Consider the following 13,382-nt stretch of genomic DNA (forward strand, 5'->3'; position numbering starts at 1 on the left):
GTTCTGACACAGGAACCAAAATCAGTTGAGCTCTAAAATTCATGTTCTTCCCACTAAAGAACGTGTACATGTAGAGAGTTTGGCGTCTTTGAAAAGCTGTCATTTTAAGGGGACAAACCCTTAAGGTTTTCCTTCCAATTAAAAAAAATTTTCTCCAAAATTGCAATAGTACATTCACATGATTCAGTCCTCAAACAGTATAAAAAGATACACAGCACCCATAAAAATTGAAAGCAGGATCTTGAAGAGATATTTGTAATCCATGTTCATAGCAGCCTGATATTCGCAACAGCTAAAACATGCAAGCAACTCAAGTGTCCATCAGTGGGTGAATGGATAAGTAAAATGTGGTATATGGAATATTATTCAGCCTTAAAAAGGAAGGGAATTCTGCACTATGCCACGAAATGGGTGAATTTGAGGGCATTATGCTAAGTGAAATAAGCCAGTCATAGAAAGATTGATACTGCATGATTCCACTTATATGAGATACTTAAGAGTAGTCAAAATCATAAAGAAAGAAAATATAATGGTGGTTGCCAGGGCTAGGGGGAGGGGAGAAGGGGGAGTGATTGTTTAATGGATACAGAGTTTCAGTTTTACAATATGGAAAGAGTTGGGGACAAATGGTGATGATGGTTGCACAGCAGTTTGGATGTATTTAAAACCACTGAACTGTATATTAAAAATAGTTTAGATGGTAAATTTTATGTTACGTGTCTTTTGCCACAATAAAAACAATTTTTTAAAAAAAATCTCAAAACAAACAAAAGATACCAGAGTCTAGTTCCCATTTTTCTCCTCTATCTTTCCCAATTGCCACTCCCCTTGTGCCAAGGTAACCAATCTTAGTAGTTTCTCTATCTTCTTCTGGGTTTTCTTTTTACAAATGCAAGCAAATGTAAAGTTTTATTCATGGTCACTTCCTGACTTTTTAAAAGATATTAAAAATATTTTAAAACTTCCCTTTTTCTGAAGTGGGGCTGTAGCAAAAAGAGCTAATTGGTACACAGCTTGAATGAACTCACAAGAGGGAGACTTGGAAGGAAAGAGCTATTTGATGAGGGTCAGATAATCTTTGTCTGCTGACTGCCAAGGGGGCCTCTAGGGACCATCATCGTCCCCCAGGACAAAGCCTGTGATCCAGGTATCTCCCTCAGACAGATTTTTAAATTTCCCAGAATTAACTTTTCTGTGAAACTCTCCTAGGCCACTCCCCCTGATGCAATATCTGGGTTTGGGCAGAAAGGAGGGTGCTGCACAGCCCGCCTCTTCTGAGCTGTCTGGGCTGGCTCCTCTTTCCAGAACAATTTAGGCTTTACAGCGACTCAGACCTCAGCCCCAACATCTGTGTGCCGAAGCAAGGATGGCTGAGATGAACAGAGTGCTACATTTTGGAAGGTAACCACGTTCCAGGTCAAGCTGAGTCTGCCACAGATCCTCACGATGTTTCTAGAAGAAATCGCAGCAAGTCTTATGTGGTTTTCCTACGCCTTGATTCCTTGCTTGCTCACAGGTAAGTATGAATCAGAATATGGCCAATAGTCTGGGACTCAAATATAGATTGAGAAGGTGAAAAAAACTTTCTCCGGGTTTGGAGTTGCAGTATATGCATAGAACATCTTATGTCTGTTTTTAAAAAGATGTCTCACCTACTAATCCTCCATCCCCACATCCCAAAGAAAAGGCCTGCATTCCGTTTAGAAATCTCTCTCTTAACGTCCATATAACAATCTAGAAAGAAAAAGCGTCAAAACAAGTAGTTAAAAGGCTAGCAGAGATCCATGCGTTTTGTTATGTATTTCATTATCTAGCTTTAAAAAGCACAACACAATTATCTTAGTCATTCTGTGTGTTTCTCAGAGATGTTAACTGTAAGGATATGTTTAGGTAAAATAAAGATTCTAACAAAATATATGTGAATAAAAAGATAAAATTTGCAAACTTAATATTGGGTACAAGACATAAAAATTGGGTTTCTCTCCTGATCAGGTACTCCATACCACTTTAAAAAGGGAGTAGTCAGGTACTCCATACCACTTTAAAAAATATTTGGTTTGGGGCATTTTTTGCCTGCCAGTAAGATTACATAATTTTCTCTGCTCCACTCCTGGCTGCTTGCACATACATGTTTTATTCCCAAATCACAGCTCCTTAGCCTTTGCTGTTTCTCCCTGTCAAATCACATTGAGAAATTTCAAATTTGAATACTCCAAGGTACTGAGCACTTTGCCGTGTGGATGGGATTCTTGAGTTTCTTTTCTTTCTTTCCTTTTCTTTTCTTTCTTTCCTTTTCTTTTCTTTCTTTCCTTTTCTTTTCTTTCTTTCCTTCCTTCCTTCCTTCCTTTCTGTATCTCCCTCTCTCTTTCTTTCTCCCTTCCTTCCTTCTTTTCCTTTTTTTTTTTTAAACATGGAGAACTAATTATTCTAGTTGTTTTAAATCACGTAACAAATCAGTGCTGAGGTGATTAGCAAATGCTTAGAACTGACTTAAGCATCAAATTTATGCCCGCCTAGCTCAAACAAACCCTTCACAGCTCTCAGTGTCTCAGCCCATGATGTTCAAATCTGCTGTTTGTTTCATGACTCACCATATTCAGGCCCCAAACTTATTTCTCACTACTCCTTGAAAACTCCTTGAAAACTCTTGAAACTCCTGGGCCACATGCGGCTGCTGTCTTCATAGTTGGCATGTTACACCCTCATTTCCTCCTCTTGGCCTTTATTTTTGTACTTTCCCACCAGAAGCTCCATCTCCAGTTCCTTACCCCATCCCAAACCCATCCTCTCATCATCCTTCCATATGGGTGAGTCCCTGCTCCTACAGACCTTCCCAACCTCTCTCCTTTGACCCTTGACCCCATGTACTCTGTTTCCATGGGTTACTTCTGTTTCTTGCACTGGCCTGAAGGCAGGGCCTGGACATCTTTCCTGGTGTCCCCACAGCCCCCAGCATAGACTGAGCATGCTGGTTGATTGGTTAGTCAGTTGATTGATTAATTAATTGGTGGAGCAAACAAGGTACCAGGAAAATACTATTCTACTAACCCAAAAGAAGAAGACCAGGAGGCCAAATGAGAAGGGGCCAGCATATTTTCCCTGATTTTTAAAAAAATAGAGGTGTAATTGACAAATAACATATTATTAGTTTCAGGTGTACAACATACTAATTCACTATTTGTATGTATTTTGAAATGATCACTGTAACAAGTCTAGTTAACAGCTATCATCATACATAATTACAATTTTTTTCCTGTGATGAAGATGTTTAAGATCTACTTTCTCAGCAACTTTCAAATATGAAGTGTGGTAATTATAGTCACTATGCTGTACATTACATCCCCATGACTTATTTTATAACTGGATAGTTATACTTTTTAATTCCCTTCACCTATTTTTAATTTGACATTTTCTTCAACAAGGCAGTCCAATCTTTTTAAACCTTTTCCTGAAAACTCCCATTTCAAACGGACCTCTTCTGACACCTAGAAATTTACACAGAAAAAAAACCTCCCAAAAATCACAACCACCATTACCACCACCTCCCGCCTCACACACATGCAAAACACACAAACAAACCAATGGTGAAAACCACAAGATGTTAGAGCCAGAAAGACCTATGTGTGCGTTTTGACGTTTATCACTTGCTAGTTCAGTGAATACATCACATCACTTCAGTTTCCTCATCTGTAAAATGGTCAAAAGAGCCACTTTGTGGTTGGGAGGTGTCAAATGAGATAATGCAAACAAAGGCACTCTGGAGAGGTCAGAGTGCCCACCCCCACGTTCCTCATCAACTGTTAGTTATGCGAACAGGTATAGTGTGTGCAGATATTTGCTTTAGTTGAATTTGTCTTTATGCAAGTTTTGCCATTTCCTCTGGATCGTGTGGGAGCCTGCAATGAATTCTGGAAATTCTAAATGAACTTCTGTTACTCTAGATCCCTGGAACAGATGGGTAGAATTCTTGCCTTGCCCTGTCCCTTTCAAAAAATAGTGTGTGATTCAGAAACTGATTCCCACTACCAATAATAATAAAATAACAATGACCGTCACAACTGACATTTATGAGCACACCCTGTGCTCCAGATCAGCAAAATTGTTTTCTTGATGTCTCACATCAGTCCGGCAAGATGGGTGATATAATCCCCTTTTTAGACACTAGGAAACAGAGACTCAGAGAGGTTCAGTTATTTGCCCAAGTATATACATCTAGGAAGTGGGAGAACTGGGATTTGACTGGTCTGACTGGCTACAGAGCCTGTGCCCTTGGTACTTCTCTTTAGAAGAAGCTGAGACATTGAAGCAGGCCAGAAAAAGGTTGGAGGGACAAGCAAAACTAATAAAGATGTTGCTACCTTTTCTGACACACTTGCCATAAGGGCCGTTGGAGGTAAATGTGGAAAAAGAGGACCCAAATGAAGGGAGTTGACAGCAGACCCAGCCAGGGGAAGCCAGCATGGCATCCTTCCAGGAAGGAGGTGCAAGGATTTCTGCCTGGGAAGTTCACCTGACCACTTTGTCATAGGTAGCCTTTATGCTGCTTTTTTAACACTGACTCAAGATTTTAGGAAATAGATGTTCAGCATAAGCTTCAGAGCAGCACAAAGGTCTAATGTGAAATAGATGGGGACTAAGGGGAAAAAAAGTCCAAAGCTAATTTGATTACAGAGCCAGATGAGGTTCACCTGTTTAGTTTTCATTCATTCCTCATTTCTGAGCACCCACTATGTGCCTGATTCTAGGTTAGGTGCCCATTAGAGATGAACAACACAGTCCCCCATCTTCAGGGGACATAAGAACCTGCTAGGAAATACATTTAAGTCTTTGGGGAGTTATCATTCATAGTTTTCACTATTCTTCAGGTACCTGAAGTAAGGTCTAGATCAGTGGTTCACAATCTCAACACATGGGAATCACCTAGGGAGATTTTGAAAGTACAGATGCCAGAATTTCACAGCCAGAGTTCTGACTTAATTTAGGGTGCTGTCTGGGCTTTAGGATTTTTTAGAACATCCTGGGTGGGGATCCTTAAAGAAGTAGTTTATTCTGTAACTGAAAAAATACAAGTCTGGTGCATCTTCTGGTAAGGAAAGAAGTGCTCAAAAAAAGGATAAGGGGGAGTTCCCATCGTGGCTCAGTGGTTAACGAACCCGACTAGTATCCATGAGAATGCAGGTTCAATCCCTGGCCTTGCTCAGTGGGTTTGGGATCCAGCGTTGCTGTGAGCTGTGGTGTAGGTTGCAGATGCAGCTTGGATCCTGAGTTGCTGTGGCTGTGGTGTAGGCCCGAGGCTGCAGCTCCAATTCGACCCCTAGCCTGGGAACCTCTGTATGCTATGGGTATGGCCCTAAAAAGACCAACAAAAGGGGGGGGGGGACAAAATGCAACAATATCTTGGATTGGAACCTGGAACGGAAAAAGGCATTAGTGGAAAAATTGGCAAAATCCAGATAAAGTATGCAGTTTTGTTAATAATAATGTACCAATGTTGGTTTCTTAGTTTTGACAAATATATCATGACTGTGTAAAATGTTAGTATTAGGGGAAGCTGAGTGAAAGATATACAGGAACTCTGTGTACTTAGTGTCTGCAATTCTTTTTTTTTCTCCTATAAATCTAAAATTAGGAGTTCCTGTCTGTGGCTCAGGGGCAACGAACCTGATTAGGATCCATGAGATGCGGGTTCCATCCCTGGCCTCACTCAGTGGGTTAAGGATCTGGCATTGCCGTGAGCTGTGGGGTAGGACACAGATGAGACTCAGATCTGGCATTCTGTGGCTGTGGCGTATACAGCTCCAATTCGACCTCTAGTCTGGGAACTTCCACATGCTGCAGTTTTGACCCTAAAAATAAATAAATAAATAAAAATAAAAGAGAAAAAAGGAAAAAAAAATCTAAAATTATTCCCAAAGTTAAAAGTCTATTAATAAAAATAACATGAAAAAACAAAGTGAGGGATGGAAGTTAAAAGGACACGGAACCAATCTGAAAGAGCTCCCAATGACCAAAGCTGGAACAATTTCTTTTTTTTTTTGGTCTTTTGTCTTTTTTGTTGTTGTTGTTGTTGTTGTTGTTGTTGCTATTTCTTGGGCCGCTCCCACGGCATATGGAGGTTCCCAGGCTAGGGGTTGAATCGGAGCTGTAGCCACCGGCCTACGCCAGAGCCACAGCAACGTGGGATTCGAGCCGAGTCTGCAACCTACACCACAGCTCACGGCAATGCCGGATTGTTAACCCACTGAGCAAGGGCAGGGACCGAACCCGCAACCTCATGGTTCCTAGTCGGATTCGTTAACCACTGCGCCACGACGGGAACTCCCAAAGCTGGAACAATTTCTATTAGAACATCGCAGCAATCGTTGCTGCAAGTAATATCTACCAATAAATGCAAAAATTAATGAGTGAAAGTTTGAGGAGAAACAAAATATTTGCACAGTGTCTCCTCTAAGTTATTTGTTAATTATAAACGGGAAAATGGTAGTTTTATAGTGAAGACACCACCTTAACCTTGTGGTCAGGGTTAACACCGCCAGTAATAAGACATATTAACATCATGTCCTCCCTGTGAGTACATGCCAAAAATGTATGACCTTCATCAAATCACGAAAAAAAATCATACGAACACAAACAGAGGAATATTCTACAAAACAACTGACCAGTACTCTTCAAAAATGTCAAGGTCATAAAGAAAGACTTAGGACTGTAGAATAACTAAATATGACACCTAAATATGGGATCCTGGATTGGTTCTGGGAGGAAGGAAAGAAAGAAAAAAGAAGGAAAGAAGGAAGGAAAACCATGCCTGGAGTCTTACACAGCTAATGAAGGGGGATGAAACATTGTCATGAAAACACAATTTGTACATAGACATGTAGAGCACCAGAAGAAAGAAAGAAGGACTTTAGGGGAAAATTGGTGAAATTCGAATAAAGAGTGAGGCTTCATTAATGATATTGGGTCAATGTTAATATCTTCAATTTCATATTTGTACTGTGGTTATCTACATGTGGAAGGCTGAGTAGAGGGTATATGGGAGCTCTCTGCCCTATTTTTGCAACTCTTCCGTAAGTCTGAAATTATTTCAAAACTAAACTTGAAAAGAAACACAAAAGGCCACCTCCCCAGTGATTTTAATGGGCTGCCAAGGTTGAGAACCATTAGTTTAACCTCTATATACCAGTGCTTCTCAAACTTAAATACACATATGAATTATCTGAGGAATCTTGTTAAAAATGCATATTCTGGGAGTTCCCGTGGCGCAGTGGTTAACGAATCCGACTAGGAACCATGAGGTTGTGCGTTCGATCCCTGGCCTTGCTCAGTGGGTTAAGGGTCCGGCGTTGCCGTGAGCTGTGGTGTAGGTCGCAGATGCGGCTCGGATCCCGCGTTGCTGTGGCTCTGGCGTAGGCCGGTGGCTACAGCTCCGACTCGACCCCTAGCCTGGGAACCTCCATATGCCGCGGGAGCGGCCTAAGAAATAGCAAAAAGACAAAAAAAAAAAAAAAAGCATATTCTGGTTCAGTAGAGGGTACAGGCTGCAGCCTGAGAGCCTGCATTTCTAATAAGCTCCAGGGCATATGATGCTGCTGATGCAAAGACCATACTTTAAGACCTTGAAGTAATAGATCACTTTCCTGAGGCATGGATTTGTTTGCACACCTTTTGAAGCTGGGTTGTGCGTACTAGTTACTTAGGGAGTGAGTGATGCCAGCAACCTGTTTAGCAGCCATGTCCTAATTTAGCCTTGCCTTTTCTTCTGGTCATGTACAAGGTGATTCTCTTGAAATAATTTACCATATTTTAGGGTATACTGTCAGTTCCTAGTACCAATATCCCCTGAAGTGCGATCACAATAATGATCCCCTAAAGCGTCCACATTCTTATCCCTGGAATCTGCGAATATGTTATGTTACTGTCTATGGAAAGGGGGATTTTAATGTTATGGGGTTTTGAAATTGGGAGATTATCCTGGATTATCAAGGTGGGCCCAGTTTAATCACACGTGTCCTTCAAAGCTGAGAACCTTTCCTGGATGCAGTAAGAGAAATGGGAGGACGGAAAAAGAGTCTGGAGGAATTCGAAGCATGAAGAGGACTCAACCAACAATTGTCGGCTTTGAAGGTGGCGGTGGGGGGGCATGAACAAGAAGGCAGGGGTGAGGGGCCCTGGGGGAGGGGTTACCAGCAGCTGGGAATGGCAAGAAAACAGTCTCCCCTAAAGTTCCAGCCAATACCTTGATTTTAGCCCACTTAGACTTGGTTCTGACTTCTGATCACCAGAAATAATAAATCCGTGTTGTTTTAAGATGCTGCATTTTGGGAATTTGTTATAGCAATACTATACCAATAAATTGCAAGAGAGAGGGATCAGCTTTGTGAATGCAGCTCTATACCAAAAACGTTGCTTAGCTATGTTCACCACGCTGAGCCCCAGAATCTTAATGGTCAGGTCACAGTCACTCAGCTCAAGTTTCTGTTGGCAACACCACCGAAGAGCCTCCATCCAGTGGGCCTTCTTGAGATACCTGAGTCAGATTGCCAGAGGGAGAACTATACAATTCTCTATAGTAACAGGAGCATAGCTATTCACAGGGAACCAAAGGATTGTACAGAGGGGTCCAGTCTCTCACTGCAGCTCTGTTGGGAATTCTCATCCAATGTGGCTGAGGAAATGATTCTTCCCAATTTCACACCCTCCTCACTGTCTTTCCTGTTCACACTTCAAACTCACTCTTCCCCTTCTTCTTGATGGTATTTGTTTTTGCATTTGCTCATTTACATCAAGTGGCATCTCTATTAACTGGTTTCTGCCTTGACTTCAATACACACTGCTCCTGGATTTCTTGTTAATAAGACTGCTGTGTGTATCAAAAAGTTTTCTTTTCCTCCATGTAATTGTGTTCTCAGGACCATAGTGAGCCACCTCAAACAATTGGAGGGCATTTTAAAACCCTTTGTAGGAATTCCTGTCGTGGCTCAGTGGTTAACAAATCCGACTAGGAACCATGAGGTTGTGGGTTCCATCCCTGGCATTGCTCAGCAGTTTAGGGATTCGGCGTTGCAGTGAGCTGTGGGGTAGGTTGCAGACGCAGCTCAGATCCCGCGTTGCTGTGGCCCTGGTGTAGGTTGGAGACTGCAGCTCCGATTCGACCCCTAGCCTGGGAACCTCCATATGCCGCAGGAAGCGGCCCTAGAAAAGGCAAAAAGACAAAAAACAAAACAAACAAACAAACAAAAAACCTTTGTAGGTGAACAGAGTCACTTTCAGCTTGGAGCCTGAGCTGAAAATATAGTTCCTGCCTTGTAAAGTCATTTCCTATTTAGTGTCCTAGCATAAAATGGATGCTTCTTCATGAAGTGCCATGATAATTTCTATGTAACCCGATTAAATGTCCCCTAGCATCAGTAGTCCGTGAGCATTCCTGTCTTTCCACCTCACACACGCACGCCACATAAACAACAGCAAAACAAAAATGGAATTTGGAATATGCTATACAAATGGCATAAAGATATTGAAGATGTTGCCTCTAGGGCTCCAAAAGAAGCAACTGCTTTCATTTTAATATAGGAATGAGACTATTTTGCCTACAATGGAGTTAGATTTGGAACTTCACAGGTAGGAGAAGACAGTTACAAAAGCGCAAACTTGTTGCACAACATAATGGAGCCATCTAAAAGCTGGGATATCTCTTGCTTTTGTCCTGCCTGTGTGCCCCCTTGTGAAGACATACCCAGAAATTCAAGTGTGTTCCTTAAAGCCTTGATGAGTGCCCTGAATAGGCCTCCCTCGCTGATTCAATAGACTGCACCTAATTGTACAAATTTACTTTTTTCCTAGGTACGTTTTATCCCGTTTGAGTTTAATCTCATCACGGTCTTTTCAAACTATTACCTTTGGAATGGATTAGCAATGAGATCCTGCTGTGTAGCCCTGGGAACTTTGTCTAGTCACTTATGATGGAGCATGATAATGTGAGAAAAAAGAAAGTGTACATGTATGTGTAACTGGGTCACCTTGCTGTACTGGGGAAAAATTGTATTGGGGAAATAACTATTAAAATAATGTATCCCATCGTTTAGATAATCAGAACAAATGCTATTTTTTTCAGGTGTATTTTTTAATTGAAATTTTATTGCAGTAAGTCTAGATTCACATGCAAAGGTAAAGAGATGGTACGGAAAGCCCAGTTTCCCCAGTGGTATTTTTCAAAACAATGGTATAATATCACAACTAGGATATTGATATCATGAATACAACCTACCCATCTTATTCAGATTTCCTGTTTTACTTGCACTCATTTGGGTGTGTGTGTGTGTGTGTGTAGGTTTGTGTATTTATCACCACAGGAAAGGTACTGAACAGTTCTAACATCACAATGATACCTCCTGTTGCCTTTTTATAACCTTACCCACCTTTGCCCTCCTGTGCCTTTCCCCACTGTTTCTAGCCCCGGCAACCACTGATCTGTGTTCTCTGTTTCTGAAATATTGTCACTTCAAAGTGTTATATAAATAGAATCCTACTTTTAGGGATTGGCCTTTTTCATTCAGCATAATTCCCTGGAGATTCAGTCAAATTGTTTTCTGCAGTGATAGTTTATTCCTTTTTATTGAATATACCACAATTTGTTTATTCACCTGTCTGAGGACATCTGGGCTGATTCCAGTTTGTTTATGAATGTTTATTGTGCAGATCTTGTGTGATATGTCTTTTTTTTTTTTTTTTGGTCTTTTTGCTATTTCTTGGGCGGCTCCCGAGGCATATGGAGGTTCCCAGGCTAGGGGTCTAATCGGAGCTGTAACCGCCAGCCTACGCCAGAACCACAGCAATGCGGGATCCGAGCCGCGTCTGCAACCTACACCACAGCTCACGGCAACGCCGGATCGTCAACCCACTGAGCAAGGGCAGGGACTGAACCCGCAACCTCATGGTTCCTAGTCGGATTCGTTAACCACTGTGCCACGACGGGAACTCCATAAGTCTTTATCACTTCAGGATAAATGCTCAAGAGTGCAATTGCTGGGTGGTATAGTAATTACAAATTTAGTTTTATAAGAAACTGCCAAACTATATTCTAGAGTGGCTGCACCGCCTTACATTCCCATGAGTGATCCACTTCCTCTGCATCCTCACCAGGATTTCGTTTTGCAACTTTAAACAATTTTAGTCTTAGAGTTCCTGTTGTGGTTCTGACATTGTCTCTGTGAGGGTGCAGGCAACATTCCTGGCCTCACTCAGTGGGTTAAGGATCCAGTGTTGCCATGGCTGTGGTGTAGGCCCCAGCTGCAGGTCTGATTCAACTCCTGGCCTGGGAACTTCCATGTGCTACAGGTGTGGTCCTAAAAAGAAAAAACATTTTTTTTAGTCATTCTGATAACTGTGTTGTGCTATCTCATGGAGATCTTAATTTGTATTTCCCTAATATCTAATGATGTTGAATATCTTCCCACATGCTTATTTGCCATCTATATATGTTTTTTGTCTTTTTCCCACTTTCTTTTTCTTTTTTGTCTTTTTAGGGCTGCACCCATTGCATATGGGATTTCCCAGGCTAGGGATCAAATTGGAGCTGTAGCTGTCCCCCTACGCCACAGCCACAGCAACATGGGATCTGAGCCACATCTGCAACCTACACCACAGCTCATGGCAATGCTGGATCCACTGAGCGAGGCCAGGGATCAAACCTGATCCTCATGGATACTAGTTAGGTTTGCTACCGTTGAGCTACAATGGGTACTCTGCCCATTTTCTTTCTTTCTTTCTCTTTTTGTCTTTTTTCCTTTTTTAGGGCTGCTCCTGTGGCATATGGAGGTTCCCAGGCTAGGGGTCTAATCGGAGCTGTTGCTGCTGGCTGTGATCCTTAACCCATTGAGCAAGGCCAGGGATTGAACCAGCAACTTCATTGTTCCTAGTCAGATTCGTTAACCACTGAGCCACAGCGGGAACTCCTCTGCCCATTTTCTAATTAGATTGTTTGCTTTTTTACTGTTGGGTTTTGAGTGCTCTGTGTGTGTATATGTGTATATATATATTCATATTATGTTACATATATTCATGTTCTAGATATGAATCCTTTGTGAGATATATAGCTTGCAAATATTTTTTCCCAGTTTTTATCTCTGAACAGGGTCTTTTGCAGAGCAAGAGATTTTAATTTTGATAATGCCCAACTGATTTTTCCTTTTATGGATCTTACTTTTATATTGAAGTCTAAGAATTTTTATGTAGTGCTGAAGACTTCCTCCTATGTTCTTTCCTAAAGTTTTAGAATTTTACATTTTACATTGTCTATGATCCACTTTTAATTAATTTTTGCATAAGGTATGAGATTTAGGTTGAGGTCTTCTGTTTGCCTGCAAATATCCAGTTGCTTTAATATTATTTGTTGTTGTTCATTTTTTTCACTGAATTCCTTTTGTACTTTTGCCAAAAGTCTTCTGAGCACATTTGTATGAGTCTATTTCTGGGATCTTTATATTGTTTCATGAATTTATATGTCTATTCCTTTGTGAATACCACACAATCTTAATTAATATAAGTCTTGAAACTGGGTAGATTGATATCTCTCACTTGCTTCTTTTTCAGAATTATTTTAGTTATTCTCATTCCTTTACCTTTTCTTATAAATTTTATTTTATTTTTATCTTTTTGGCTTTTTTCTAGGGCCGCTCCTGTGGCATATGGAGGTTCCCAGGCTAGGGGTCTAATCGGAGCTGTGGCTTATAAATTTTAGAAAGAGTTTGTCTACATCTATAAAAAACCTTGATGGACTTTTAATAGGAATTGTGTTAAACCTGTATATCAATTTCAGGAGAATTACGATCATTTCAACTATGTCGAACTGTCTGATTCATGAGCACAACATGTCTCTCCATTTATTTAGATTTTATTTGAAATTTTTTACCAGCACTGTGGAGTTTCCCCCATACAAATCCTGGATATGTTTTATTAGATTTACACCTGATTATTTCCCTTTGAGGAGAATGAATGTAAATAGTATGTTTAATTTCTGTAAGTTTGTTCACTGCTAGAATTTAGAAATAAAACTTTTTTTTTGTTTGTTTATCTTATATTCTATGAACTTGCTGAACTCACTATTAGTTTTAGGAGGTTTTTTTGTAGATTCTTTGGGATTTCCTATGTAGCCTATCATATCACCTAAAAATAGGGGGAGATTAATTACTTTTTTCCCCAACTATAATGCCTTTTACTTCTTTTGTCTGCCATACTACAGTTGCTAGAACTTCTAGTACAATGTGTTAAATAAAAGTGATAAGGGTGGGCATCTTTTTCTTGTTTTTGATTTTAGAGGGAAAGCATTCAGTCTTTCACCATTGAATAAGATGTTAGCTGTAGGATTTTGCTTGTTTTTTGCAGAA

The 13,382-nt window shown here is 40.7% G+C and overlaps 1 protein-coding gene across 3 annotated transcripts in view; it reads left to right on the forward strand.

Annotated features, from left to right (window-relative positions):
• Nucleotides 1–1,087: 1,087 nt before the first annotated feature.
• IL20RB (interleukin 20 receptor subunit beta) overlaps nucleotides 1,088–13,382 on the forward strand; it is a 34,186-nt gene continuing 21,891 nt past the window's right edge. The window contains exon 1 of one of the 3 annotated variants that reach the window (XM_047783047.1): nucleotides 1,088–1,516. In XM_047783047.1, coding sequence (XP_047639003.1) covers nucleotides 1,447–1,516 — 70 coding nt within the window. In that variant the 5' untranslated portion in view covers nucleotides 1,088–1,446. The remainder of the gene's footprint in view (nucleotides 1,517–13,382) is intronic. The other 2 variants (XM_047783056.1, XM_047783051.1) reach the window with 2 other exon arrangements.

Source organism: Phacochoerus africanus, chromosome 1 (assembly GCF_016906955.1).
Source record: "Phacochoerus africanus isolate WHEZ1 chromosome 1, ROS_Pafr_v1, whole genome shotgun sequence".
Classification (NCBI taxonomy): domain Eukaryota; kingdom Metazoa; phylum Chordata; class Mammalia; order Artiodactyla; family Suidae; genus Phacochoerus; species Phacochoerus africanus.